Raw genomic sequence first — 24,910 nt, forward strand, 5'->3', positions numbered from 1 at the left:
AACCTGCAGCTTCATGAAAAGTAGAGAAGTCTGACCTCACTCCACCTCCCTTTAAGCGCTCTTCCATTGAGCACCTCCATCCCTCTAGATTAAAAAGCTGATTGTTTCTGCTGAATGCTTCTCTCTGCCAAGGTTAACACATTAATATCAGATGAATGTTTTAGCCGGTTAGCTGATGTGTGTGTTCAAGGACACCTTGCCACTGATTTAACCGATAATGTAAAAATTGTCAAAATGAGTAATAACACCTGTTCATGTAGGTCTAATAAAGAAATACATTCCTTAATAATTGAATTTTCAGTCTTTAGATTATTAGATTTAGTGGAAAATATATTTCTCAGAGGCAACTATTCATTCAATACATATTACGGTATTTTATAACAATAAATTATTAAATTTGTCAATGCTATAAATTGCTGATGTAGTAAAATCACATGATTTATTACATTACATTATTAGAGGTTTAACATTTTGAACTGATGATGTAATGCTGACTAATGGTGTAATAACTCCTAAAAAATATAATAAATTATAAATATTAATCCTGATAATGTTATAAATCACATTAAGTGGTGATTTATTACATCACAAGAGCTGGAAAATGTTTAGCCGATGATGTAATAATAGTGTTTCCCACTGTGATGCAATAACTAAATATGAGAACAATGAACTGGGATTATTACATTTGACATTTTTGACATAGTCATTTCCAAACATGCTACATCCATTATGAGGTAATAATTGTGAGTTAATGTCATAATGGGACTTTATTACCCTATCCATCAGCTTCCTACGTTTACAAGTGTTATTACATTTTTATCTTTTGTATCATCATAATTTGATGTTACGTCTTGATCTGCCAGGTATTCAGTCATCAGCGGCTGCACACCTTGACTAAACACTGGTCCATGTATGGAGACACACCAGTTATTCTTGTCTTTGGTTGGAGAGTCATTGTTTTCTTTGGAAAAACTATTAATAACAAAAGAAACCCAAGACGGTTTATTTAACATTTATGAAGAGTCAGTTAAGGAAAACTCCAGGCATTGCATACATCATCATCTTACAAACAGCTTCTTCACATGACTTCTTCACAGACAGGCCTCTTTGTGCGGAATAAGGAGGGTTTTTTCTGGGGTGGTAATAAACTTGACATTTAGAAAAATAGGAATCAAGGGAGGGAAGTGTGTGTGTAAGACTCAGGGTGTGTGTGTGTGTGTGTGTGTGTGTGTGGGGGGGGGGGGGGGGGGGGGGGGGGGGGGGATTGCTAGGCATGTTTTTCCTCAAAGGCTTTCAGCTATGCGGTTCAGGTTCAGATTCAGGAAGTGAAAATTTAGATGGCTGCCTGTCTATGTGTGTGTGTTGAGGGGCGGTTTAGTAAGGCAAAGGGTTTCTTGTGTGTGTGTGTGTGTGTGTGTGTGTGTGTGTGTGTGACTGCATGCGTGTCGGGACGCAGTAAGGCTTAGAGTTGCTTATATGTGTGTCTGGGCAAAGGGTAGCTTGTGTGCGTGTATGTTGGCATGTATGCATGTATGTGTGTGTGTGTGTGTGTGTGTGTGTGTGTCATGGTGCTGACAGGGAAATATGAGGTACACGGGGGGATGAGCGAGACACAAAAAGGAAGAGGAAAATGATTAGGAAATCAAACAGGATATAATGTCTACAATTCAATCCCACATTTTCCATTTGCAAGCCTCAAATGAAACATGAATGTTTGGCTCCCATTAAAACACTACATTTACTGCAGTAAAGTGCCGAGAAGAAACCAATGTGGTCCATCCACAAAAACTACTTATAAACAAGAGTAGGAGTGCTGAGACCAGCTGCTAGAAATACACACTGTTTGTATAGGACCGAGGAATATTACAGAAAGCAGCAGCATATGAGAGAATGGAATGAGAGGAGGCTTTATAATTACAGCATACAAAAACAAGAGGTTGACTTCCAAAATCAGATAGCCATCATTTGAAAACAAGTGACTTTTACTCTTACAAAATGATTGAGAACACACAGTTAGAGCAAATTAAAGGAGTTTAAAATATATCAAAAGTAGCTATTGAATGTTCTAGGTTGACAAAAGAGCGGCACTTTAAACAACATTTATTCTCTGTGGGTTAGAGAAGAATGAATGATTGGACTACAGGCAACGACTTTCCATATATATATATATATATATATATATATATATATATATGTCCCTGTCCCAATGTGAAGCTGTGATATACTTACACACTAAAGAGTTATCTTTATTATAACCATGTGAAACGCTAGGATTTACCTCAGAAATAAGATTCCTACCAACTGTAGCCTTGGGTGAGTTGCAGTCTTGAGAGACTTTGACAAAATAAAAAAAATAAAAAAAATGACCTTTGACACGATTTATGGTGGTTACATAGTGGCACAAGCTGACAGACAAACATGGGAGGACAGTGAAACCATAATTATTCTTCATAAGAACTCAACATGTGGAAGTGATCCTTGATTTAATGATTCACATCACGCTGTTTCTCTGACGCTTCCCTTTAGTCACAAACCAAATGACCGAAACGTTAATCCATGATGAAACATCAAGATGAGTAATCTGTACCAGCTCCATTGACAATAAATGGCAGGGTGACCACCCACACCCATGGGTGCACTCTGTGTCAACACCTCCATCACTTCTCTTTCTGTTGTAGGGCGAGGAAAACACACTGTGTGTATTCCCCAGTTGTTACTTTTTCACATTAACAGCATTATTGTTGGCTAAATCATTGGTGTATCACCAAATGATTTGTACTATAGGTCCATTACATTGAAAGGAGATTTTCATGATAATTCATAATTCATAGAATCAGAAAATCCTGCACAAGGCTCATGCTTAAGCACTACTTCAGTACAGAATTATTTTGGCAATTTATATCAATGTGTGAAATGTAAATCTCGCTCCATCGCTTTGGATGTGTGGAAAAACCTCCCTGGTACTCATCTATGAATATCTCCTAATATGAATATCTCCTAATTTATACATGGCTTTGAAACGGTAGTTACTGTGTTGCCAGAAAAGCTATCAAAGGTAGAAAAGGTAGTAGAAAAGGAGGCACTAGTTTTAAAGCTGCATGCTCAACTTGCATTACTTACATCTACTTTTCAAAAGTAAAGCCAAGTAGTTTAAACATGTGAGGCCTTGTTCATAGAAAGGTCTTATGATCAAATGTGATCTAAGAAATGAGTAGAAATTCACATCCGGGTTGTTGTTCAAAACCTCGAGCCGACATGCAAACGTTCTCATCTCTGTGCCAGCTCCTGAGTCCTGATGTGTGCATGTCTAAAATATGTATATACACAGTATATTGTGAAAAAGGACTGCCGCATTTCACACACATAGCACACTGTATGGTAAAGTTATAAAAATCTATAACCAAAGAGAATTAGATTCATTGATCGGTATTTCACACAAATAGTATGCTGCATTGTAATAATCATGAAATGGATGACAATTCATCTAGGCTGCTTATAGTGATCTGATGCTTGTTGACGTGCTCTCAAACTCCCGAGGCACTGGTGAAATGAAAGTGGAAGGTGCATGCACAGCTTTAGTCAGTCGTAGTTATTCTTATAAAGCGAGTGTAAGCACAATTTATAAAATGATACGAAGGTTAAATTGAACATCCAAGTATGTTTTCATAAACGACGGCCTTGTCTAGAGACCAGCTTCCCTCACATCTGTTCGCTTGGCTGACATTCATCAAGGTCCACTACGGGTCTTGGTTTTACTCCAAAGTCTGTGTTGCATTCCAAAGCAGCACTGCTGATCCAGAGCACATTCCACTTACAACTTCAACAAAACTAAGAGTTGTCTACAAAAAAATCTACGTCTTTGCTGTCTTCAGGCGGAGGCTGCCACGCGATGAGATGCCCAGACAGCATATAATGACTGCTGTATCGCATTTATGGCAACAATATAGAAAAAGAAACGGGTCATTGCTACAAAAAAAAACAAGTCAGCTCTGAGCTGGCGTGCGCTCTAAACATCCTCCAAGGTTCCAACCACTACAAGATCAGATGGGATCAGAGGACGCCCGACTCATGCAGCCGACTCTCAGTGGAGTTTCAGTTCACTTTAAAGATGCTGAAGACGTGTGGCGAGGCGGAGGAGGTGCCCAGGGCGTGGAGTCTGAAGGAGGGGCCCGTTATGGCCTGCAGCTCCGTGCCTTTGTCCAGCCGCAGGAGGCCGGACACCTGGCAGGGCTTGAGGAAATGGAAGGGGTGAGGCCCCGCCGCGGGGGTTGTCCCGTAGCCCTCCATGCACTGCAGCTTCTGAATCTTCTGCCCGCAATGGGCCACCACATCCAGCTTCACATACTGGGACTGCTGCTCGCTGAACAACACCTGGGGACATGGACAGGGAACAAAGTATTTCTTATGTGCCTGCGCTTGTTTTCTCACCTCGTGTCAGTTCTTTTGTGCCTACGCAGCATTGCATCCAAGGCAAGTTTCCCTAAGGGGGCAATAAAGTGTATCATATCACATCGTTTCATATCGTGTTTCATCATATTAGAATCAGACTGTATTGTATCATATCAAATCCACATCATACTATAATTGGATAATGTATCGTATTATATTCTAATCGTATTTTATGGTATGATATTGTATTGTATCGTAGGACTCTCATCCTGAAACTAGCATATCAATCTCTCAGAAAAACATGACATGTACTCTTACATTGTGTAAAAACTATGGTACTTTTTAAACCTGCACCAGGCATTACCTTTATATAAAGACATGTCTGTTGTATCAGAGTAAATTACAAAAGCTGCAACACAGAAGAGCATCCCATCCCGCCAAACTGGGGCCAAACATAAGCCCCGTGCACTTTAGTAAAATTGAAATCCGGTGATTGGTTTGGACGGTGTTCTGCTCGCAGGAAGTGATGAAATGAAATTTAAGACTACAATACAAACTATTTTCCCAAACGCTCCCCTCATCAATGTGAGATCCTCAGCCTCTTTCATCTCACTGGTGTCCTTGGGCGCAAACCAGTAAACATCAGTGTGTTTTTTGTGCAGTTTACTGACACACTGACAGGTAGAGAGCGTCAGACGCCAGCATCCACAAAAGCACCTATTGTCCTCAGCGGCTGCAGGCGAAAAGGATCACAGCTTCAGCTCGAAAGCCTTTTCAATTTTGAGGCGTTGATGGAAGGAACAGACCGCCAAATATAAAGTGTTTTCTGGCATCCGTGACCAGCAGATCTTCTATTTGGAAAATCTGTGACTTAAAAAGGAAGGGTCACAGACTGTATTTATGAACAATGTAGATATAGTTGTTAATTCTAAATAAAAAAAATATGATTAACAATCTCGAATTGGTGCTCAGATCAACTTCCTTGCAAAAAGTCCCATTTTCTTTTGCACATGAATGGAAGTTCAAACCAGAAAATGTGTGGAAATACCACTCCATGATACAGATTATGGTGAAAATCAAGGAACTCTGAGGTGAATTTCACCGGACCTCCTGTGGGGACGCTTCAAACGACCAATGTGCAGTGTGTCCTTGTGGCGCTGACTGCCACTTCCTATCTGTCCATGGATTTACAGGAATTCTGGGTTACCGAAGTTCACAATTTTCCAAGGGTCATTTCTTCTTAGTGCCATAAAGAGCTGCCAACGGTGTGAAAGTGCTTAGTGCAGCTTTAAAAATAGCGAGGAACCTGAACTTTTAAATACTGGATCCTTTGTATTTTTCAGGCTTCGGCTAATTGTTTTTCCCAAAGTTGAACCGAAGCCATTCTGGAAATCAACCAATTAAAACAACATGTGCTACTTTTGAAGGACCCTCGGTTGCTATGGCCTTCATTTGACAAAATGACACTTTGGCAGACTGGATCCTTTTATCTTAAAAATACTGATTGCTGACCTTGAAGTTGGGTTTTTTTCCCCCCCTCAACCTAGATGTCCAGCATTTTGAAAAATAGTGATATAAAAAAAAAAAGAAGAAAAAAAAAGGCTACTTTACAAAGCATACGTGGTTAATTTGGCCTTTGGCGGAAAAAATGTCAACTCCTTCACAGAATACATGCATCATATCTTGCAGATACTGATGGATTGATTTTCCAAAGTGGATACATATATATAGGTAGGGATGAAGAGAATGAGGATGGTGTGAGTTGTGGTGAATGGGCTGAGAATTGAAATTGAAGTTTTTAACAGCCAAGGACAGAAGAATCCAGCTGAATACTGAAGGACAAGAGGGGAAGGAAGGAAGAGAATGTGATAAACAAAACCAAACGAAAGAGAAAGTACAGATGACAGTGGGTCAAGTTGGACGGACTGTTTATTCTGAACCGACTAAACGTACCTGGCAGTAGAGGAAGTAGACGCCCGCTCTCTCCACGGTGAAGGTGCCTTGCTCCTTGTTGTACCTCACCGCTTTACTCATATTCAACGTCACTTCTTCCCAGCCCTTTATCACACCGCCCTCTCCCACTGACACACACACACACACACACAAACACACACAGAGTTACTCGTGACTCAGGCCACGACATGACTGAGACCAAGTTCCACAAATCATCTTCAATCACTAATATCCTCCATTTATATGGCTCTTACCTTGCTGAGAGGAGACTTTGGTTACTGGTGGAAAGTCAGAGAGAGAGAGACAGAGTCAGGGGAAAGTCAATTAAGATTTTATGACTGCAATCGTATATGGGTATATGATTGAAACCACTTCAGCAGATGCTACATAAGATGGCTATGAGGGGATCTGCCAAGCCACTTACTATCAAAATGAGACGCCATTTTCCTTCCATTTCCATTCCTCCCTCGCACCGTCCCCCCTTAAGCAGACAAGGAAGAGAGACTATGAGTTTGAATGACAAAGGAAAACGTCTGTGTGTTTTTTTTTTTTTTTCAAATACAACAATCACTCCCATCTGTATCTCTCTCATAACACCAAGTGTTAATTTGCAGCCGTTCAGATTCCACCTGACCAGTTTTAACGTGGTTAGCAGATGGAGAAGGATTTCCTTTCACGTGCTTCGATATATTTCCTTAAACTGTTATTTTCAGCCAGCGCGTGCACTTTTTTTTTTTTTTTTCTGCCGGGGCTAATCTTAGTGCCAGCTGGTCGCAGTCATCTAGAAAATACAGAATACAGAGGCAGACAGAAAGAGATGGTGTGTGAGAGAAAGGGGAGGGGGGGTGAAGAAAGATGGGAGGGAGGAGTGAGCCGAGTGTGGAGGGGGGGTTAGAAAAAGATGAAGCATAAGAGAGACGGATAGGGAGAAAGCAAATGAGAAAACATCAGATGCCTCGAAAGAGTGAGGGAGAGACGGCGCGAGAATGAGTGAATGTGAAAAAGAGAAATGAAGTGCCGGAAAAGGAGACAGAGAGAGGTCTTTGGCTGTTCTGTGACCCAAAAGAGTTGCAAAGAACGAGCCAGTCAGGAAAAACAGAGTGGAGCAACAGCTATGGCCCCTGCTCAGATAAATACAATAAATAAAAGCCATCAGCAAAAGGCCAGAGTAGAAGAATGAGCGGTCTCCTTCTTCACCAAAGGTTTATTTTAGCTTTGCTGTCTGGCCTAGAGGGAGCGATTTCAAACAGAGATATAGCCACAATACCGTATGGATGAACTTTGAAATATGTACATTATGTTTCGAGGCAGAGCAGCCAGACGCTGGGCCCCCCATATTGGAATACTGAGTCCCTGCTAAAATAACTCGCAGGTGGGTGACCCAGCAGATTTAGGATTTGCTGTGGGTGAGCATAAAGCCCTTAGGCAGAACAGATTTTCGGACTTAGGCTGTCAGTCAAAATGGGGGGGTGGGGGGGGACATAACATCAGTGTCCTGCTGCAAGCGGTCAACTTTCCACAACCTGTGGAAAGCTGTTTGTTGTTTTTCCACTGATATTCCAGCATTTCTGAACACTGTGTAATGTGTTTTGGAAGAGTAACTCGGCTATCAATTGCCTGATACCTGGAGGACGCTAATACAAAATTTCTTTGGCTACTAAACATACACACTCAACAAAACTGATCCTTTTGCAAAATTTGGATAACATCTGTCATTCCTCGTCTGAACCCCCAACATAAAAACGTCGATTTCAATGAGGCTTTGCTCTCGGCCCGATCTATGAGCAGCACTCAAAATCAAGCAATCCAGTGACGGTGACGCAAGCAAGTATCTATAAATACTGCAATGATAGGTCATCAAATAACACCACTTTCACAACAAATCATAGCTGTGTCAGCCGTGTCCTGGGAAAAAAAAAAAAATCAATTCCATTCCCCTAAAGCGTGCAACAAGGCCTCACTCCCGTGCCAGCTGGTTTTCTGGGCTCGAGGCCGCTCTGGTCAGGCCTGTAATTTCTGAAGCAGCCATCCAGCTGCCTACTTTTTCCTGTGTCAACTTTTAGCAGTGGGTAGTGCCTGCGGGCCGCTAGACCTGACCAAAGTGGCATGCGGGCCAAGGCTGGCCAGCAATTGTGTTAAATGTTCTTCCCGAAAAAACAACAGAGTGCAATTGGTAAGTATACTATGTCTGTTGTGATATGGGAGATGATTTGGACGGGAAGAGTAAGGCATTCTATATGTCAGTGATGTTGAAAGCCAGCTGTAGCCAACTTTTGCTGTCAAGCAGATATAGTTCATGGCGATTGTGAGCATACAGATGTGCCAAACACACACACACACACACACACACACACACACACACACACACACACACACACACACACACACACAACACAAATGCAGTACCATCTCTTTTCACCCTCTGCCCCACCAGCAGCTCTCTCTTCTCCAAAATGAGCTGAACAATGGCTTTCCTCTGTGTATTCACCTATTGAGAGAGAGAGAGAGAGAGAGAGAGAGAGAGAGAGAGATACATAAACATAGTGAGAGGGAGAGGGAGAGAGCAAAAAAGTCAAATAAAATACTCTATTAGTAAGTGACCATTAAGTTTATTATGACTCTAAACTGGCACCGGCCCCAGACTGCCACAGACACTTCCTTCCAGCCAGGCAGCCACATAAACAGACCCATCTTTTCCAGTATCTTGCCCCTGCTGCCATGCTAGGGTTAGAATAGGTCAACCACTTCCTCAGAAATCAGTTGCGACACCTAATGCGTGATTTTAGCGCTTTGCATTCCTCACATGTCTTGACTCCCTTTCTGAGCTTTCGGCTGAATTTTGTCAAGCCAGCAAAGTTTCCGATCCTTGGCCGGGGGCCCACTTGAGCGACCCGGGGAGGCCTATATGAAATAAGAAGAAAAGTGGCTCGGGATGGTATGTTTAAATATACAGCTACTGTGTGTGGAAATGGAGGCCTTGAGTTGCTCTTCACTTTCCAGACGTTCACTCACTGGCTCTCATCATGAGCTGGCAAACGGTCAAATGGACAGAACGGGGCCCCTTGGGAAAGTCTCCAGCATCAACACTCCACGTGTCCAATCTGGGGGTTGTTGTGTGTGTATATGACAGAGAAACTGTGTGCAAGTGCATGCCTGTGTGTTCGTGTGACTGTGACCCTGTCTCATAATCTTAACTCGAGTGCACCCTGCATTTCTAAGGAATACAAACTTGAAACGATAAGCAGTTCCATTGCTTTGGCTGCTGTTTTCTTGCAGGAAAAATAATGTGCTTCATGATGCAATCTTGTGCATGGGCTCAACATTTGCTGCAAGTGCAAAGAATGAAAAATAACACTTTGCATGGGGTTGCAGACTACAAACACTCACTGTGTCAAGTCATACATGTAAACCTTAATAATCAAAGGTGGCTGTGCATGTTGCAAATGACTTACACTTGCTGCAATTACACCTAGCCTGTGTTTTACGCTGAACGCTTCGGTGCAGAGTCAGTTGGTTATAAGGCGCGCACATGCCAAGAAGCTCAGGGTTTCCAGTAAATTGGGATAAAATTGGAACACCACTGGCAGCTAAGCAATTAAACTTGGCGGGGGGGCAAAGAGGGGGTGGGGGGGTGGACACAAAAATAAGCAACACTACCGCAACTTGACTGCACTTATTGGTAAGCAATTAAAGTGCCAAGTAGTCGAAGTGGTGCTATACAGAGGCAAGAACGTGCAAGGGTGAAAAGGAAGAGGGGGGGTGGGGGGGTGCGGGTGAAATGTGGAATTGCATTTTTCCATACACCCCCCGCGAAGATTCCCGTAACCGCAGCCACAAAGGAGTTGCATAACAAACACTTTCAAGCTCTGTAAAACTCGCAGGGGAGTAAATAACGTTGTTGATATTGACACAGAAAATGCATGCTATTCAGGAAAGGGGGGGTGCTGTGTTGCAGCATGGGGGTTTAGATATCATATCATATCATATCATATTGTACAAACCTGCTCCAGGCGGTCCTGCAGGATCTTAAAGGACTGGGACAGGTCCCGCGTCTGTCGCCAAGTCCACGCCGTAAATAGCGCGCTGCATGCGGCCAGGGAAAGAGCCACCAGGGCCAGAAAAGCCCAGACGACCCGCAGCTTGCGCACTCGTCTCCTCTGCAGAATCCGATGCATGTTGCTGCAGACTGCACTGCTATTTACCGTGGCAGACCGTCCGAAATTCCAACTTCAACTCCATTCCAGCACGGCGTAAAGTCCCACCAAATGCATTTCTGTCCAAAAGTCCATTTTGGTAAAGACGCGCAAGTGGACAGGCTACAACTAACCAGCCGCTGACTATCACAGGGGCAGCTGTACTTACTCCTATTTTTGTTTACTTTATCTGAGAGACTGGATTAATGCAGGATTTTTTTTAAAACGACAAAACATCCGATACCTCCTTTGCAGAGATGAAAGCCACCATCCTCCGCGTGTGCCTCGACAGCAGGCCGTCTCCAAATACAAGAGGACTGTGCACGGTGCAAGCTGCGCACATCAACTGTTGCATCCTTCTCCTTTTGATTCGTTGACTCAGCTCTCTTGTCTTCCCTTTAACAGCGTGCTGGGGGTCACTCTATTAGCGCCTGGCAGACCACACAGGATCGTGCACTCACACACACGCTTGGAGGCGAAGTTTCCATGCGCCATCAGTTAAGTCTGATCCCTGATCCCAGCGTGCATCCGCCGTAAAAATCAACGAGGGTTTGCACAAGAAAGGATATGAGGCGCACCGGGCTTCCTCTGCTTCTCAAATCACTTCCATCAAATAGCAGCCCTGAAAATAAATGCCATTCACGCATTAAATAGTTCCTAGTGCAACCACACGGTGGCTCTCCTGTATAGGGTAAAGACTAAACCAGCCCCCTTTATCTTTCATAACCCCATTGATGTCCTCCACTATAAACAGGTGCGTCCCAAAGTGGGGTCTGGGGACTGTCAGGGGTACTTGAGGTTCAAGGGGTCCCCAACAAAGTGCACTGTTATTTCACGCATCAAATAATGCACACAGCATACATCATGGACACGGTTTCTGTCCCCTTCTGTTATACTCATATGCTTTCATGGAATTCTATTCAGCTCTGTCAATCACATCACTGGGTTTATCATTATGCTGCTTGATTCAAACCTGCAGAAGTTTATTTTAAATTCTAGTGGAGCGCTCAGTGTCTCCAAAGATGCCAAATATGTGCTGCTGAATTTCACGGAAATGTGTCTATAATGATGCACAAGACATCGAGATATTTTCTATTTGATGTGATGCTGCAGCCGTAGAGCAGCAGCTTCTTGAGTTTGAATATCTCACTCAGTGTAAGTGTGATGGTACTTATATGAAGCAGCAAATTTGGGGGAAAAAAAATCTAACTCTGAAGCAACTTAAGGGGAGTTCAAGGGGTTAAATCATAACCACCAACCAAACATCTTCCAAAAGTTTTGAAGAACAAATTCTGCTAAAAAAAAAAAAAAAAAAAAAAAAAAAAAAAAAGTAGTTCCAGCGGTCCAATGTGCAAATGTGTGGGAGTCCATGATTAAGAAAACGTTTGGGACTCCATGCCATAAACCCTCCACAGACTCATGTGGTGGATGTTAGGCTACACATGGCTATGAGTCTAGAATGGATTGACTGATTTGACAATAGTAAAAGACATCGTAACCTACAATTAAAATAGCTGAGGATTAAAAAAAAAAAAAGAAAAAAAAGAAAAAACCCAAAGGCATATTTCCATTGTGGTCCTCACATACAGACAAGGATATGATGGGCAAGACTGGCACCTGATATTACGAAACATAAATGACATAGATAATTTAACTACACACAATATATGTAATATACAAATCAATAAATGTGCATGGCAGGCAAGAGTAGCGATGATCCATCTCTGCGCAGGAAGAGAATAAAATAAAAAGCAGAGATTATAATCATCTCAGTTAATGTTTTACAATTAATTATTAAACAAGCATTTCCTCACAAATGCTGTAAAACTCCCTTTAACCTTTTTGATTAAACCTGTTCCAGCATCCTGTTGCTGTACACAGATCAAAACCCCTAATAATCGCATCAGTTTCTCCATGGAGATTTTTGGAGCAAAAAATGTGAATATGTGAAAGCTTTCCATTTCTTCAGGAGCAAAATGAGAGGAGTTGAATTGAAGAGATCTACCACAAAACTCTTCCAAGTGTTTTCTGGAAAGTCATCAGACCTGATCTTCATCATGCAATATCTCTAAAATACACAAGACATGGTGTCTGAGGACGTTATTTAATCAACCGAGTACTAAAGTTATTTTTTTAAACATACTTCAAAAATAGCATAACTTCATTCAACTAAAACATTCAACTAAAACAAGCGGCTGTCACTTTTCCAAACGACCAATCTCTCACTTTGCAGTGAAAAGTAAACATTTCCTCTTTAATAACATTCATGAATTGAATAAGAGTCTGTTCTTGTATGAATTTTATGAGAAATTCACTCACAGGCAAAATACACAGAGTCACTTTTAGCACATTACTTTATTAGAATGGGCAGTCGCACAATTTTTCATTCTGATCTATGACAAGTGAACAGAGAGGGTCAACAGTGAAGTCACAGTGCAACAAATAGTAAGTTTTCAAGAATGGGAGACAACAACGGAAAGTCTAAAATACATTTATGAAGCCACTGTGTCATTTTGTTCACTCAAACTGTGGGCCTGTAAAGCCCTTTGATGTCGGGACTAATAGAGATTAAGGGCTCTAAATCAAAGTCAAATATAATACAAATGCATGAAACCCTGGATGTTTGATGTATCGGGCTGTTTGGCACAAAAAATGACACAAAACTCCAAATGGCTCTATTCATGTGACCAAAGTATGCAAAGATCGGCTATACAATATCAAATATTTCCCTGTTTCATTAAGAAAGCAAGTGACAATTTGTATTTTCAGCCATTTCACTGACAAAACCTGACTAATCTGACACAGAATACAAAACTAACCAGAGCTTTCTAAGAGTAGCCCATTTGCATTCCCCTGCCAGTCACAAAGGAATAATCCGGAAAACACCACCGACGGCATGAGACATTTGACGACACACTGACACATCAGCAGTGAGGACTTTGGAAACATCGTACCACTGAAACAGAAAAATGAATTGAATGAATTTCTCTCATACACACTGGATCACTTTTTAATGACAGCCATAACAAAGACTCTAACTCTAAATGCTTGTCTATGGCACAGGTACACTTCGCTAGCCTTTAGATAGGTACACTGTGTTCAGGTTTACACACATAATTAAAAAAATAAATAAAATAAACACTGGAAATACATAATAGCTTGATTTATGTTCTACTAACATAATCTTATCTAATACATTGTATGTAGAGTTGCTTAAACAAGTTTGGTTTTAGTTATTACAATGATTTCAGGTTGAACTGACTGTCATGGCTGACAGGACTGAGGACTGAGATGTTTATTTTAGAATCTGGGGTGAGAGCCAGTGTATTATCACAAGATTTTGATTTGATTGTAATTTTGCTTGGGGAAAGCATGTTGGAGACAGAGTTAAATGTTTCATAATTTATGGTTATGCGACTGCGGGGAAGCTGCAGACAAGGGCGGACATTCCTTCGGGGCTTGTACTCTGTCACATTACGATGACAGGAATTCATATTTACTTGGACCAGACACCACACGATTGTTCTGCTTCCATGAGCCATTTCGGATTATTGCACAATATCATGTCCCGATGATAAAAAATAAAAACAGGATACATTTCCTGACTAATGTGAATTTTTCTACATGAACCTCAGTGCAAACGGCAACGCTTCCAAGGCAAAGTTGCTCTCATTTGTTTAAAAGACATCGGAGAAAACAAAATATAATCCTTAACGCACAGTTAATACTTTTCTCATTCAATCTCTGGAGAAAACACCAAAAAAAGGAACTCTTTACAAGACAACAAGACTCCAGACAGAATTAAATCACTCACACTGACTAGACTAAGACTACCTTTATTTTCTTTCTCCCAGTTTCCACCAGATGGAACTTTTCTGTCTGTTTCGAGGCTTAATCCACTTCTGAGAGTTTGTCCCAGGCTGCAGGGACGGGGGTTTCAGCTTCAACCCAACTGGCTACGTTCTACCTCCACTCATGTTGGAGTAACAAATCACCGAGTAACACATCACAGATGTAAGATGAAAGAAGAAATGAAATCCACTGAGTCACATCTACCTTAAAAAAAAAAAAGAAAGAAAGAAAGAAATCCAGTGCAAAAACTACTTTGTGCTTCACAACTATTGTACAGTACAATATAGAAGTTGAGGGAACAGGAGATTGACTCTTTGGTTGCTGTTGCCATATGTTTACCATGTGAAAGAAACAGGCAACTTAAAGGGATAGGACACCCTAAACCCAACTTTTTCAGATGTGATTTAATGTTCAAGGCAATCATAAAATGAAATATATACATCGTAGCTGACTTTACTGTGTAATGTTTTTCGGGGGATTTTTTTTTCTCTGTGCAATTCCGCCTTTGCATTGTCAATCACAAGAATGAAATGACTTTATTTTGATTATGATGTGTTTGTGGTGTGGAGATTTTGAAGCATTAGCCCTGCTATAATCCCGATTCCCTTTTACTCAAAAGCTGCACCCGTCTTCTCACTGCCTTCTTGGCTTTTCCAAATTACACATTAAACATAAAAAAGGCCAGAACTGGAGGTGTCCTATCGCTTTAATAGAAAAACCAGTCAAAGGTGCTGTGAATCAAATGTCACAGGGTAAAAAATAAACACACATACACGTCTCAGTACCTGTCATCTATTGATTTGTATTGCTTGGGCCCAGTTCCAATATGTAAACCTGTAGCTTTACCTCCAATTTAAACCAATCACTTAACTCTTATTATGTCAAACTAATGAGGAACTGAGGACAATAGTGAGCTAATTACAGCATCCAGCATATCAATAACCTGCTGATTGAGAAATCTGACTTTTGATTCCCTTTGTCAAGTTTTGGAACAGGGCCGCTGAGTCGTGCTCTATCCCTGTCTTGTGGCGGCTGACCTCACGACTGCCAAGGTCAAGAGGTCATGGCGCCTGTGATGGGTTAGGGCTGGGCGAGGTGCTGCAGGGCCTCGCCCTCACAGCGCATACAGTGGTAGCCCAGGTCGGCCGTGACGTCGAAGCAGCCCTGACTCAAGTAGAAATCCAGAGAGGATTTGTTCCATTCCAGTACGGTGAAGTCGAGCTGGTTGCAGCCCGCAGCCAGGCCCAACTAACAGGGGGAAGAGGATAAAATATGAAACAGGATGTGACAAATTTGCATACACCCAGGCATAAAATCCATTATGCATATTTAATTTGTTAAACAGGTCTTAAGACACATGAAGAGGAAACGCTTTGCATAAAGACAGACATGAAACATTAAAAGCATGAGGCTCCAGCAAGATTTTTTCTATTGCTGGATCATCTTGACCCACCTGTGCTACTTTGCTCATCAGTGCTTTGCCAATCCCTTTCCCTGGAATACAGATTACATGCATTACTAGAGATATTCATGCTCAAACACATAGTTTATTAGTACTGAATATATTTTTTTCCCATCAAACTTAAGTCTGCTTTTTGATATATTGACCATGCAACCACAACAGCATTAGAGTGCATTCCATGTTTGTGTATGCTCTCCTCTGTCACACACAGTCAAAGATAATCCTTTTTTAATCCTGTACCTCTGAACTCGGGCATCACGTACAAGTCCTCCATGTAAACAGCCCTGCCCTTCCATGAGCTGTACGTGTAGAAGTAAAGTGCATAGCCTATCTTGGTATGGCCTGAAAGAGAAAAAACAAAACAGCCCAGTCAATACATGAAGCTCTGGTAGTGATCAGACACAATGTGGGGGATATGAGGCATACTAATGATTCTTTTTCTAACATATAACCATATTGTAAAGTATCGTAACATAGCATAACTGTAAGCGCCATTTATCACTGACAAGTTAATTTTCTTGTTATAATTTATAATTTGGTTATTTAGAGTAAGGACATAATGTAATGTAACATGATGTAACATTATGTGATGTAGCGTAATGTAAAAACATAACATAATGTAACACAATGTAACGTAAAAACGAAGTGTAACGCAATCTAAAAGCACAACGTAATGGAATGTAAAAATGTAACATATTATGCTAAGCAAGCTGTTATATAAGGTTTTTGTTTTGCAGCACAGTCTAATGAGACATCTTACACAGCAAAAGAATCACTTAATGTATCTTCAGAATATCACAATATGATGTATGTTTTTCTATATAATGCTCCTTTAATTCCATGTTATTCTCTCAAACACTCAGTTTGGAGTTTCATGGGTTGATCTCGGTGGTTACAATGAACACACCTGTTTTTACAACTTTGCTTTGCTGAAAAGGAAAGGAATTGTAGAAATGCAGCTTTAGACAGATGCCTTGAGTCAGTTTCACAGTCTTGTGATTTAGCGCTGTAATTATCAAACATGCCACCGCAAAAAACCTCTCAGACTCAATCATCATTAGGCCGAGCTCAGTCATTTAAATACAGTCTGACAGGTTCTCACAAACTGCAGACCGGTTGTCATTCCAGCATCTAATGCACTAATGCAGTCAAGCTATCCATAAAGCTAATGTAGGTTCATTTAAGGAGCAGCTCTGTAGATGAAAGTATCACAGCTGAGTTTTCAAATCACTCTTGCATTAAAACATCTACATTCGCCCTCAGCTTTCAAGCAATCAAAGAAAGCTGAGTAGGTTCAATCTAAAAATGCAGATCTGATTTCTCTTTATTTTCTTTCTTTCTTTTTTCTTTTTTTTCTTTTTCTTTTTTCTTTTTTTTGAGGTTGCAGCTGCACGTTCTTTTTAATTTGGCCTTTGGCTTTAAGGCGCTGTTGCTTTCACACAGAATACAATCTGATTCAGCACCCAGCAGTTCCAGTGAAACCAGCAGTGGCTCTGCTGCAGGCAACAGCCTCTTCATGAGACACTCAGGCAGGCTGCTTGATAACGCTTCCCACAACAGAGCAGAAAGGCTGCAGTCAAAAGTCAAAACTCTCCAGTCTGAAAAAAAAAAAGTAATTTTTCTGTACTGTAGTGCTCGATAGATGAGACCTTATGTATCAGGATCAAAATCAGAACAAGAAATACTTTATTAATCCCTGAGGGAAAATTGGGTAAAAACTGTGTAGCTGTATATATAGTTGTATATGTAAATATATGTAGCACTAGCTGTACATATTCTTCGTGGGTCAGTTGCTTTCTCCCCATTTAGTTTCATCTGTAAAGTCTTGCTCATCCTGCTCTGCTTTGATGACTGCTGTGCACCAATTATGACCCGTCATAAATATTATGACATTTCTGCCATGTTTAACATGTGTTCTTTCACCCTGTTGGAGACTTTGTAACCATATCTGCTTCTATGTCCTCAACTTTGCCTGTGTTGTTATTTTATTTCATTTTATTTTATTTACAACAAATTTGTTCATGCCTGACCCACTGGGGGGGATTCATGTGGTATCAATTCAAAGCAACTTACAAACACTCACACACACACACACCTCAGTATAGAGCCAGATATACGAGGCACATGGAGAGTGTGTGGTGTTGACTATGGAAAAAGGGCTGTGTCATGGAATAAAAAGGCAGAGCGGGGCAGCAGAGAGAATGTTAATGCTCTCATTACTGTGGTCGGTGGTGGAGAGCTGCGTCAGCCGTGTTATGTAAGTGGTGGGCAAAGTGAGGGGCCTCTGTGCACTTAGGTCATAAAACTGAAAAAATATGGGCTATTGAACCTGCTAGTTTCTAGTCCAACCAATTGTAAAGAAGAGATAGGAGAATGACTATTGAGTGCAACAGGGTTACATAATCAGTCTTTTCCATACTGCCATACTGTATGTATGACCTGAAAAAGTGCACAGAAATTCAATCAGCTAGTCAGTCAATATCTCTCCAATCCAGCATGTAAACTTGCTCACAATCTGCCAATGAATGACTTACCTTACTAGCCCATCTTTTAAAAAATAGATTAATTTGTTTTCATTTTGTGCTACCAATTATTTAGCAGTGGTAGATGTCTCTCTTTTGAGGGTGTCGCATGTTGTAACTGAATTTCTAAAGTGATTTTATTTTACTGATCTGATCAAACAGAGAAGAATCAATATTTAAAATTCAGGAGCCAGTTTCTAAGAAGGATCTTGAGTGCATTTCTGCATTTTTTTTTCTTAAAATTAGTCTCATCTCTTCCCAGCTTCTCCTGGTTTCTAAATTACAAACTTCTCAACGAGCAAACAAACAAGTATAAAAAGGAGATAATTGCCTCCCCAGCTGAGGCCCGTAGTTAACCTAGCAAGCCAGACCTCCCAACTAGCTGTGGCTCTCTGATCAAAGAGTCTGGTTTTAGCCTGACAAATTATGGTATTTCCATCTAGAAAACAATTTGGAACAATTATTATTGTGGTTATATTTACGGTTTACTCAAATTAGCGACTTAAAATACGGGAAAAGGCTCGATCGTTGGTTACTGCCTTTTGGTTAAAGTGTAAATTCTCATGACACATTAACCCAATATAAACAATAAAATGTTTACTGTAAAATGTTACGATACAGCAAGTATATCATTTTTTTCTTGTTGTAGGCCTCGTTAACAAACACTAAACATCTGATTTTGTGAATCAGGTCCATGCTTTGTTGTCAGTCAAAAAACTATAACAGCAGCACCCACACATAAAGTTGTTCTCTAGTTTGTGGTAGTCAGTGAGGTTAGGAAACAGATCTACTTCACCTTCTTTGGTCCTGTGCTGCTCAGGAACCTCAGCGATGATTCCATGGAAGAACGGGTTCTTGGAGAAGCCATCCTGCTCCAAGTCTGCACAGACGTAAGCAGGACAGTAACACATTATCACTAGAAATGGCTAAAGTTTCTAAAAAAAAAAAAAATACTTCCAATGTGCTTGCCTTTAGTGATGAAAATGTTACCATGTGCTGAACTGCCATTCCCTTTGCCAGGCCGATTGTAGGTGGTGGTGTGTTTGATTTGTAGTGGTTTGCTAAATGGTTGCTATTGTATACAGAGTGGTTGCTAGGTGGTTGCTAAGGTGTTTCAAATAATTGCACTGGGGTTGCAAGGTGGCTGCTTGGGTGTTCACGGTGGTTTTTAGGGTGTTGCTAGGTGGTTGCTATTGTGCTCCTGATGGTTACTAGGGTGTTGCTAGGTGGTTGCTGTAGTGTTGCTATGTGGTTGCTGTGATGTTCCTGATGGTTGCTAGGGTATTGCAAGGTGGTTGACTAGGGTATTGCTAGGCGGTTGCTGTGGTGTTCCTGACAGCTACTAAGGTATTTCTAGGTGGTTGCTATGATGTTCCTGCTGGTTGCTAGGGCATTGCTTGGTATCTGTTGCAGTGTTTGAGGTGGTTGCCGGGTGGCTGCTATAGTGTTCTGGGTGGTTACTAGGCGGTTGCTATAGTGTTGTGAGTGGTTGCTATGGATTTGCTGATAGGTGGTTGCTAAGGTGTTTCGAGTAGTAGTATTGGGCTGGTATGGCGGTTGCTAGGGTGTTCAGGGTGGCTAGTAAGGGGTTGCTGTGGTGTTCTAGATGGTTGCCAGGGAGTTGCTAGGCAGTTGCTAAGAATTACTAATGGACATTGTAAAATGTTTATTGACAGTTTATTGTTGCACACATTGTAAAATTTTATACACTATATTAAATATTAGTTATGGATGACCAAATAATTTGTAAACTTTTAAGAAATCGTTGGTAGAACTTCTACAAACATTACGTAGACAGTACAGATATATTTAACACTTTGTCATGGATAATAATTGGTTTTTATACTGTCTATAAACGGTATTCAGATGGCTATTATGAAGTTACACCATCTGCAAAATGAAATTCTTGTGTCACATCTGAAAATTTGTCAAAGGTCTAAAAACAGCAGGGCGTGCACACTCTGTACAGAAAATGATAAGCTCTCCAGTGTTTTGTCCGTTTGTCCTTGTCCTTGTGTCATATGTGCAGAGTTGCCTTTTGAACCCTTATTAAAAAAAAAAAAAAAAAAAAAAAAAAATTTAGGACCAATTCCTGCTCACTGCTTTACGGGTCTTTAGGGTTAGGTTCTCTACAGGGAGAAACATTCTCACTCTCACACTCTTGTTGGTTTTTCCTTGATACCAATAACATAATGTGATACTGTAATGCATTTTTGTTTGTTTATTTGTTTAATTTGAAACTGCCAGGTTGCTGCCCTCTTGCAGTTTCCCCTGCAATTTCATTGAAACATTTAAAGTAAGGTAGAAGAAAAGTCAATTTCATCGAATGACTGAAATAAATGTTGCAGGGGCCAGGCTGCCATACCTTTCTGTGTGACTTTGACACGGTCTGACACTTTCTCATATTCAGCCAGTTCCTAAAGGAAAACATGAACAACACATTATTTGCCATTTCTCCCCAGATTATGATCACAAAACTATTTTCAACCTTATACATGGGAATTGTAGTGGCTGATATTTTCTAACCACATCCGCTTTGAAAATGAAACATAGTGGTGGGCTACATATCGATACTTATGTAATACCACTTCTGCGTAAAACACTATTACACCATTATTAATTAAATAATTATATTCCAATAGACTGACAATGACAGTAACCCACGTCGATGCAAAGTGATCGGTGACGTATGTCCATGACTATAATAAGCTGTTAAATATGCCTCATGCTTGTGTCATGCACACGTGCACGGCTGCACGCGCAGACGTGTCGGCTCACCGTGATCATCCGTGCGATGTCCTTGCAGTCATCCAGGTTGGCGGCGCGGATGGAGAAATCCATATCTGGTGAATTTAATGTGCACAGCGCGTGCGACAGCAAGACTATACAGACCCACCGGAAAACAGCAGGAAGGGGAGTGTGTTTGTGTGTGTGTGTGTGTGTCCTGGCTCAGGACTGATCACTGTGCTGAGAGCGCCCCCCTCTAGGAAGGTGATGACAGCGGGAATCGCATCTCCAAAAAAAAAAAAAAAAAAAAAAAAAAAGCTACACATTACACTTTTTATTCTGAATGCTTCAACACCAACAGTGACTCCTGAAGCTCCATCTCTGAAAGCTTTAACACGCATGGCCAATGCATTTACCAAGTGTGCCACACTGAGTGCACGCTCTCTGCTTTACACTCACTTTGTAATTTTGCAGCACACTTTTTGCAATAATGTAACTGTAATGCTATTTTATGCTGCTGTCTTAGCCAGTTCTGTTGTGCAAAGGAGGTTTTATATATCATAGCTGCATGTTGAAATTAATTGCAAGTGAATAATTAAATGCATAAAAAATCAAAATCGAATTAAGATGAGGTGATTGACAATAAGCAAAGCATAATATGAAGCACAGACTGCAACACTCAGTTTGGGCGTCATATAACAGAAACTCTGACAGAACCACATTAAGGCTTTGTATTTTGTTTTTGCGGATTATCTCACTTGGGCAAATTTCAAGTCTGTGGAAGTTTTCCATACCGGCCAAATGGAAAGTGAGAGAGCAGTCCATAATATCCTGAATCGTGCTGAGCTTGAGCAGACACCATCAGGATCGGGGGGTGAAGGAAAAGAGCATCCTAGAAGTAGATTATTGGCACAAATTTACAGTTTCTATTCTGAATTTTCAAACACTAAAGTGATTCTTGAAGCTCCGTGTCTGAAAGCTTTAACACTTGTAAGCCAGTGCATTCACCAAGCGTGCCAAACCGAACACACACTCTCGGCTGTACACTCACTTTGTAATTTAATAACACACTTTTTGCTGATGTTACTACACTGTTTTGCCAGTTGCCTCTCCACACTGACACATGTGAGAACACTTTCAGAAGATGAGTTTACTTACAAATCAGAACTTGAGCGCTATAACTCGGCCACAAGTAAACATTTGGTTTGGGCAACAATGGAGGCCAAGAGAGTGAGAGGGCTGGGAACTAGAGGAAGAGGACGGATAGGAAGAGGAGGAGGAGGTGAAGAAGTAAGAGGAGGAGGAGGAGGTTTTTGATTTCTGCAACCAGTGTGTAGTTGGTGCTTTGTGTGCTTATTCAAATAGTGGTTTGTGTGTAGTGTATTGACTCTCACCGCCCTCCTCTGAGTCTCTCTCTCTCTTTCTCACACACACACACACACATATATACACAATCTTAAGTTTTAGTGGCCCTGGGTATTGAAACTTTTGCTCCCACCGCATTTAGTAAGTTTGGATACCTCGTTAACATTGAGCCGCCGTCACACCCGGCTCACCTGACCACGGCAGCCAGCCTCATGGTTTTTAACAGCAAATGTGGTTGTTGTGAAAATGGAACCACGGATGGAAAAAATTCAAGACACGCGTTGCTTTTTTGGGAGAGTTTAGAAAACATGCTGCTGTTGTGGAAAGCCAGTAGACCAAACACGCACAGGGAAAGAGAGAAATTTCGTGTGTGTGTGTGTGTGTGAGAGAGAGAGAGAGAGAGAGAGAGAGATCCTGTGCTCTTATTGAAACTCCATTTCTGTCAGGAGCATCTGACTCCTGGCAGGGAGACAGAAATGTCTCGTGAGCCCTCGATTCTTTTTCACAGCAGCCATTTTGACACGAGCAGCAGAGCCGTAATTGTCAGTAGTAACACCTGTGATTACCTGCCATTTCACTTCAAAACAGCTGCTGTGAAAACTTCCTATAGGTCTCCTAATCACTCCTCTACCTTTTAACTCCCCTCCCCAGTAGATTATTTAAAGGATTGAGGGCACCTTGGGGCCCCCCTGTGACCCAGGACTGCTGACCTGGAGTTCCCCCCGTGTCAGCAGCCCTGATGGGGGCCGCTGGTCCCAAAAGGTCGGTATTTATACTGGAAAAGGTCCCCAAAATGTAACACACGCACACAAACACACAACACACACTCCCTGAAGAGATGCCTCTCTGTCTGCTGCCTCTCTGTCTGTCTTTTAAAAACTCATTCCTCTAAAATGCTATTTCCATTAGACCCTTTTTGAAAGAGTCAGGGTTTTTTTTTTTTGTTTGTTTGTTTTTTACTTTTTTACTCTAGTTAGATTCCACTTAAATACTCACTTTGAACTGCTGCTACTACATTTCATGCTACTTCAAGTATTTGAACCCTTCTACTATTACATTCAGCTTCAGCTACCTCAAGCTGATGCAAGCACACACAAATTTTCCTCAGAAAATTATTTATTTATTCATTTATCCAATAGCTGGAACAGTTTGGAGCTAGGTTTTACACCACAAGTTTGTATTTTAAAAATGATGATATGATTAAATGATTTAAATGATTTAAATAGGAAAATCAAACAACAACAACAACAAAACTGCATTGCAAAATAATGGGAAATGTGAACTAAACTAAACTGGGCACTGTGCTGTGCTTGCCTGGCCCTGCTTCTACTAGCAATGTTTGATTTTCACCACAAGGAGGCGGTATTTTACTAACAAATCAGTGTACATTTGTGTATTACACCACTGACTTTAGGCTACGTATCAGTTTTTTTTGTTTGTTTTGTTTTGTTTTTTTGTCCAATCATATTTTTTTTGCTACTATCAATATTATTATTAATGATAATAGTAACTATAAAAAATTACCATAAGCAGTAATGATAATAGTAATAGTGGGCCTGGAAATCTGTGAAATAAATTACTTTCTGTGAGGATACACCTGATCACTGCGCCATCTGCTGTCTTGAAAGAGAACTGCAGGTTTTGTCAGGCAGAATAATAATGTAATAAAACACAGTGACAACAAAAGGCTTTTTTGGCATTTCTGCTTTATTTGATAGTGACAGTAGAGACGGGACGGGCAGGGGAGAGAGACGGGATGCCGGGCAGAAATGGACCTGAGCCGGATTCCAACATGGACTGCTGTACCCGCGGTACCAGGTGAGCTACCGGAGCGCCACCAACCAGAGACATTTTAACCTTTTTCCAGAGCTCTGTACTCGCTCTGCTAAAAATGCCACCTGAGCACAGCTGGAAGCCTGTGTTGCAGTTCCTTGTTCACCAGTAGAGGGTAATCAAGTGATATGCCCCTGTGCCACGTCAAAACACACACTGAGGATTCCTGAGTGTGTGTGTGTGTGTGTGTGTGTGTGTGTGTGTGTGTGTGTGTGTGTGTGTGTGTGTGTGTGTGTGTTTGCATGCATGCATGTGTGCGTGTATGCACGGGTGTGTGTGTGTGGGTGAGCGGGTGTGTGTGTGTGGGTGAGTGGGTGTATGTGGTTGGTGGGTGGGAGGTGTATTTCATTAACTTTAATAATGTCAGCTTTATACTCTAATAAAGTCCCTCAGTATCTGAAATCATTAAAACGGCTGAATTTCACACAAGTCGTCAGCCTTCAAACGATTATATGTCCTAAAAATAGCGTGTGCTGACGCACGGTGTGGGCATGTCAAGAAACTGTGAACCTCAGGGCCAGAAATAAGAATGATCTCATGAATTTACACACACGAGTTCACACAGCCATAACAGCCAGTCCCCAAGTCAGAGGAGGAGAGAAAGAGGCTGCTGA

At 41.2% G+C, this 24,910-nt stretch overlaps 2 protein-coding genes across 4 annotated transcripts; both read right to left on the reverse strand.

The window, feature by feature from the left end:
- Positions 1-932: 932 nt before the first annotated feature.
- Positions 933-11,119, reverse strand: tnfsf12 (TNF superfamily member 12). Of its 2 annotated transcripts, none has more exons than XM_030076103.1 (6): positions 10,780-11,119; positions 8,749-8,830; positions 6,767-6,823; positions 6,597-6,620; positions 6,343-6,470; positions 933-4,371 (listed from the first exon to the last, which is right to left on the reverse strand). In XM_030076103.1, the coding sequence occupies exons 1-6, from the start codon at positions 10,888-10,890 to the stop codon at positions 4,093-4,095; spliced, it is 681 nt and encodes a 226-aa protein (XP_029931963.1). In that variant the 5' UTR covers positions 10,891-11,119; the 3' UTR covers positions 933-4,092. The 2 variants fall into 2 exon arrangements, with proteins under 2 accessions (XP_029931963.1, XP_029931962.1); XM_030076102.1 differs by having other exon boundaries at positions 10,344-11,119.
- A 1,752-nt stretch (positions 11,120-12,871) lies between these two features.
- On the reverse strand, positions 12,872-21,293 carry sat2a.1 (spermidine/spermine N1-acetyltransferase family member 2a, tandem duplicate 1). Of its 2 annotated transcripts, XM_030076751.1 has the most exons (7): positions 21,150-21,293; positions 20,737-20,788; positions 19,168-19,251; positions 16,090-16,191; positions 15,841-15,881; positions 15,425-15,635; positions 12,872-13,491 (listed from the first exon to the last, which is right to left on the reverse strand). In XM_030076751.1, the coding sequence occupies exons 1-6, from the start codon at positions 21,210-21,212 to the stop codon at positions 15,468-15,470; spliced, it is 510 nt and encodes a 169-aa protein (XP_029932611.1). In that variant the 5' UTR covers positions 21,213-21,293; the 3' UTR covers positions 12,872-13,491; positions 15,425-15,467. The 2 variants fall into 2 exon arrangements, with proteins under 2 accessions (XP_029932611.1, XP_029932610.1); XM_030076750.1 differs by having other exon boundaries at positions 12,872-15,635.
- Positions 21,294-24,910: the final 3,617 nt, after the last annotated feature.

This window comes from Myripristis murdjan, chromosome 18 (assembly GCF_902150065.1).
Source record: "Myripristis murdjan chromosome 18, fMyrMur1.1, whole genome shotgun sequence".
Classification (NCBI taxonomy): Eukaryota; Metazoa; Chordata; class Actinopteri; order Holocentriformes; family Holocentridae; genus Myripristis; species Myripristis murdjan.

What these genes read in the sequence shown, in the direction of transcription:
- tnfsf12 (XM_030076102.1), bottom strand. Translation starts at nt 10,517, where the DNA reads ATGCATCGGATTCTGCAGAGGAGACGAGTGCGCAAGCTGCGGGTCGTC. An exon ending in AATGGCGTCTCATTTTGATA is followed by an intron (nt 6,621 to 6,766) that starts GTAAGTGGCTTG and finishes ACTTTCCACCAG; the next exon opens with TAACCAAAGTCTCCTCTCAG. An exon ending in TCTACTTCCTCTACTGCCAG is followed by an intron (nt 4,372 to 6,342) that starts GTACGTTTAGTC and finishes CCATGTCCCCAG; the next exon opens with GTGTTGTTCAGCGAGCAGCA.
- sat2a.1 (XM_030076751.1), bottom strand. Translation starts at nt 21,212, where the DNA reads ATGGATTTCTCCATCCGCGCCGCCAACCTGGATGACTGCAAGGACATC. An exon ending in GCAGCACAGGACCAAAGAAG is followed by an intron (nt 16,192 to 19,167) that starts GTGAAGTAGATC and finishes TTTCTCTTTCAG; the next exon opens with GCCATACCAAGATAGGCTAT. An exon ending in TGATGAGCAAAGTAGCACAG is followed by an intron (nt 15,636 to 15,840) that starts GTGGGTCAAGAT and finishes TCCCCCTGTTAG; the next exon opens with TTGGGCCTGGCTGCGGGCTG.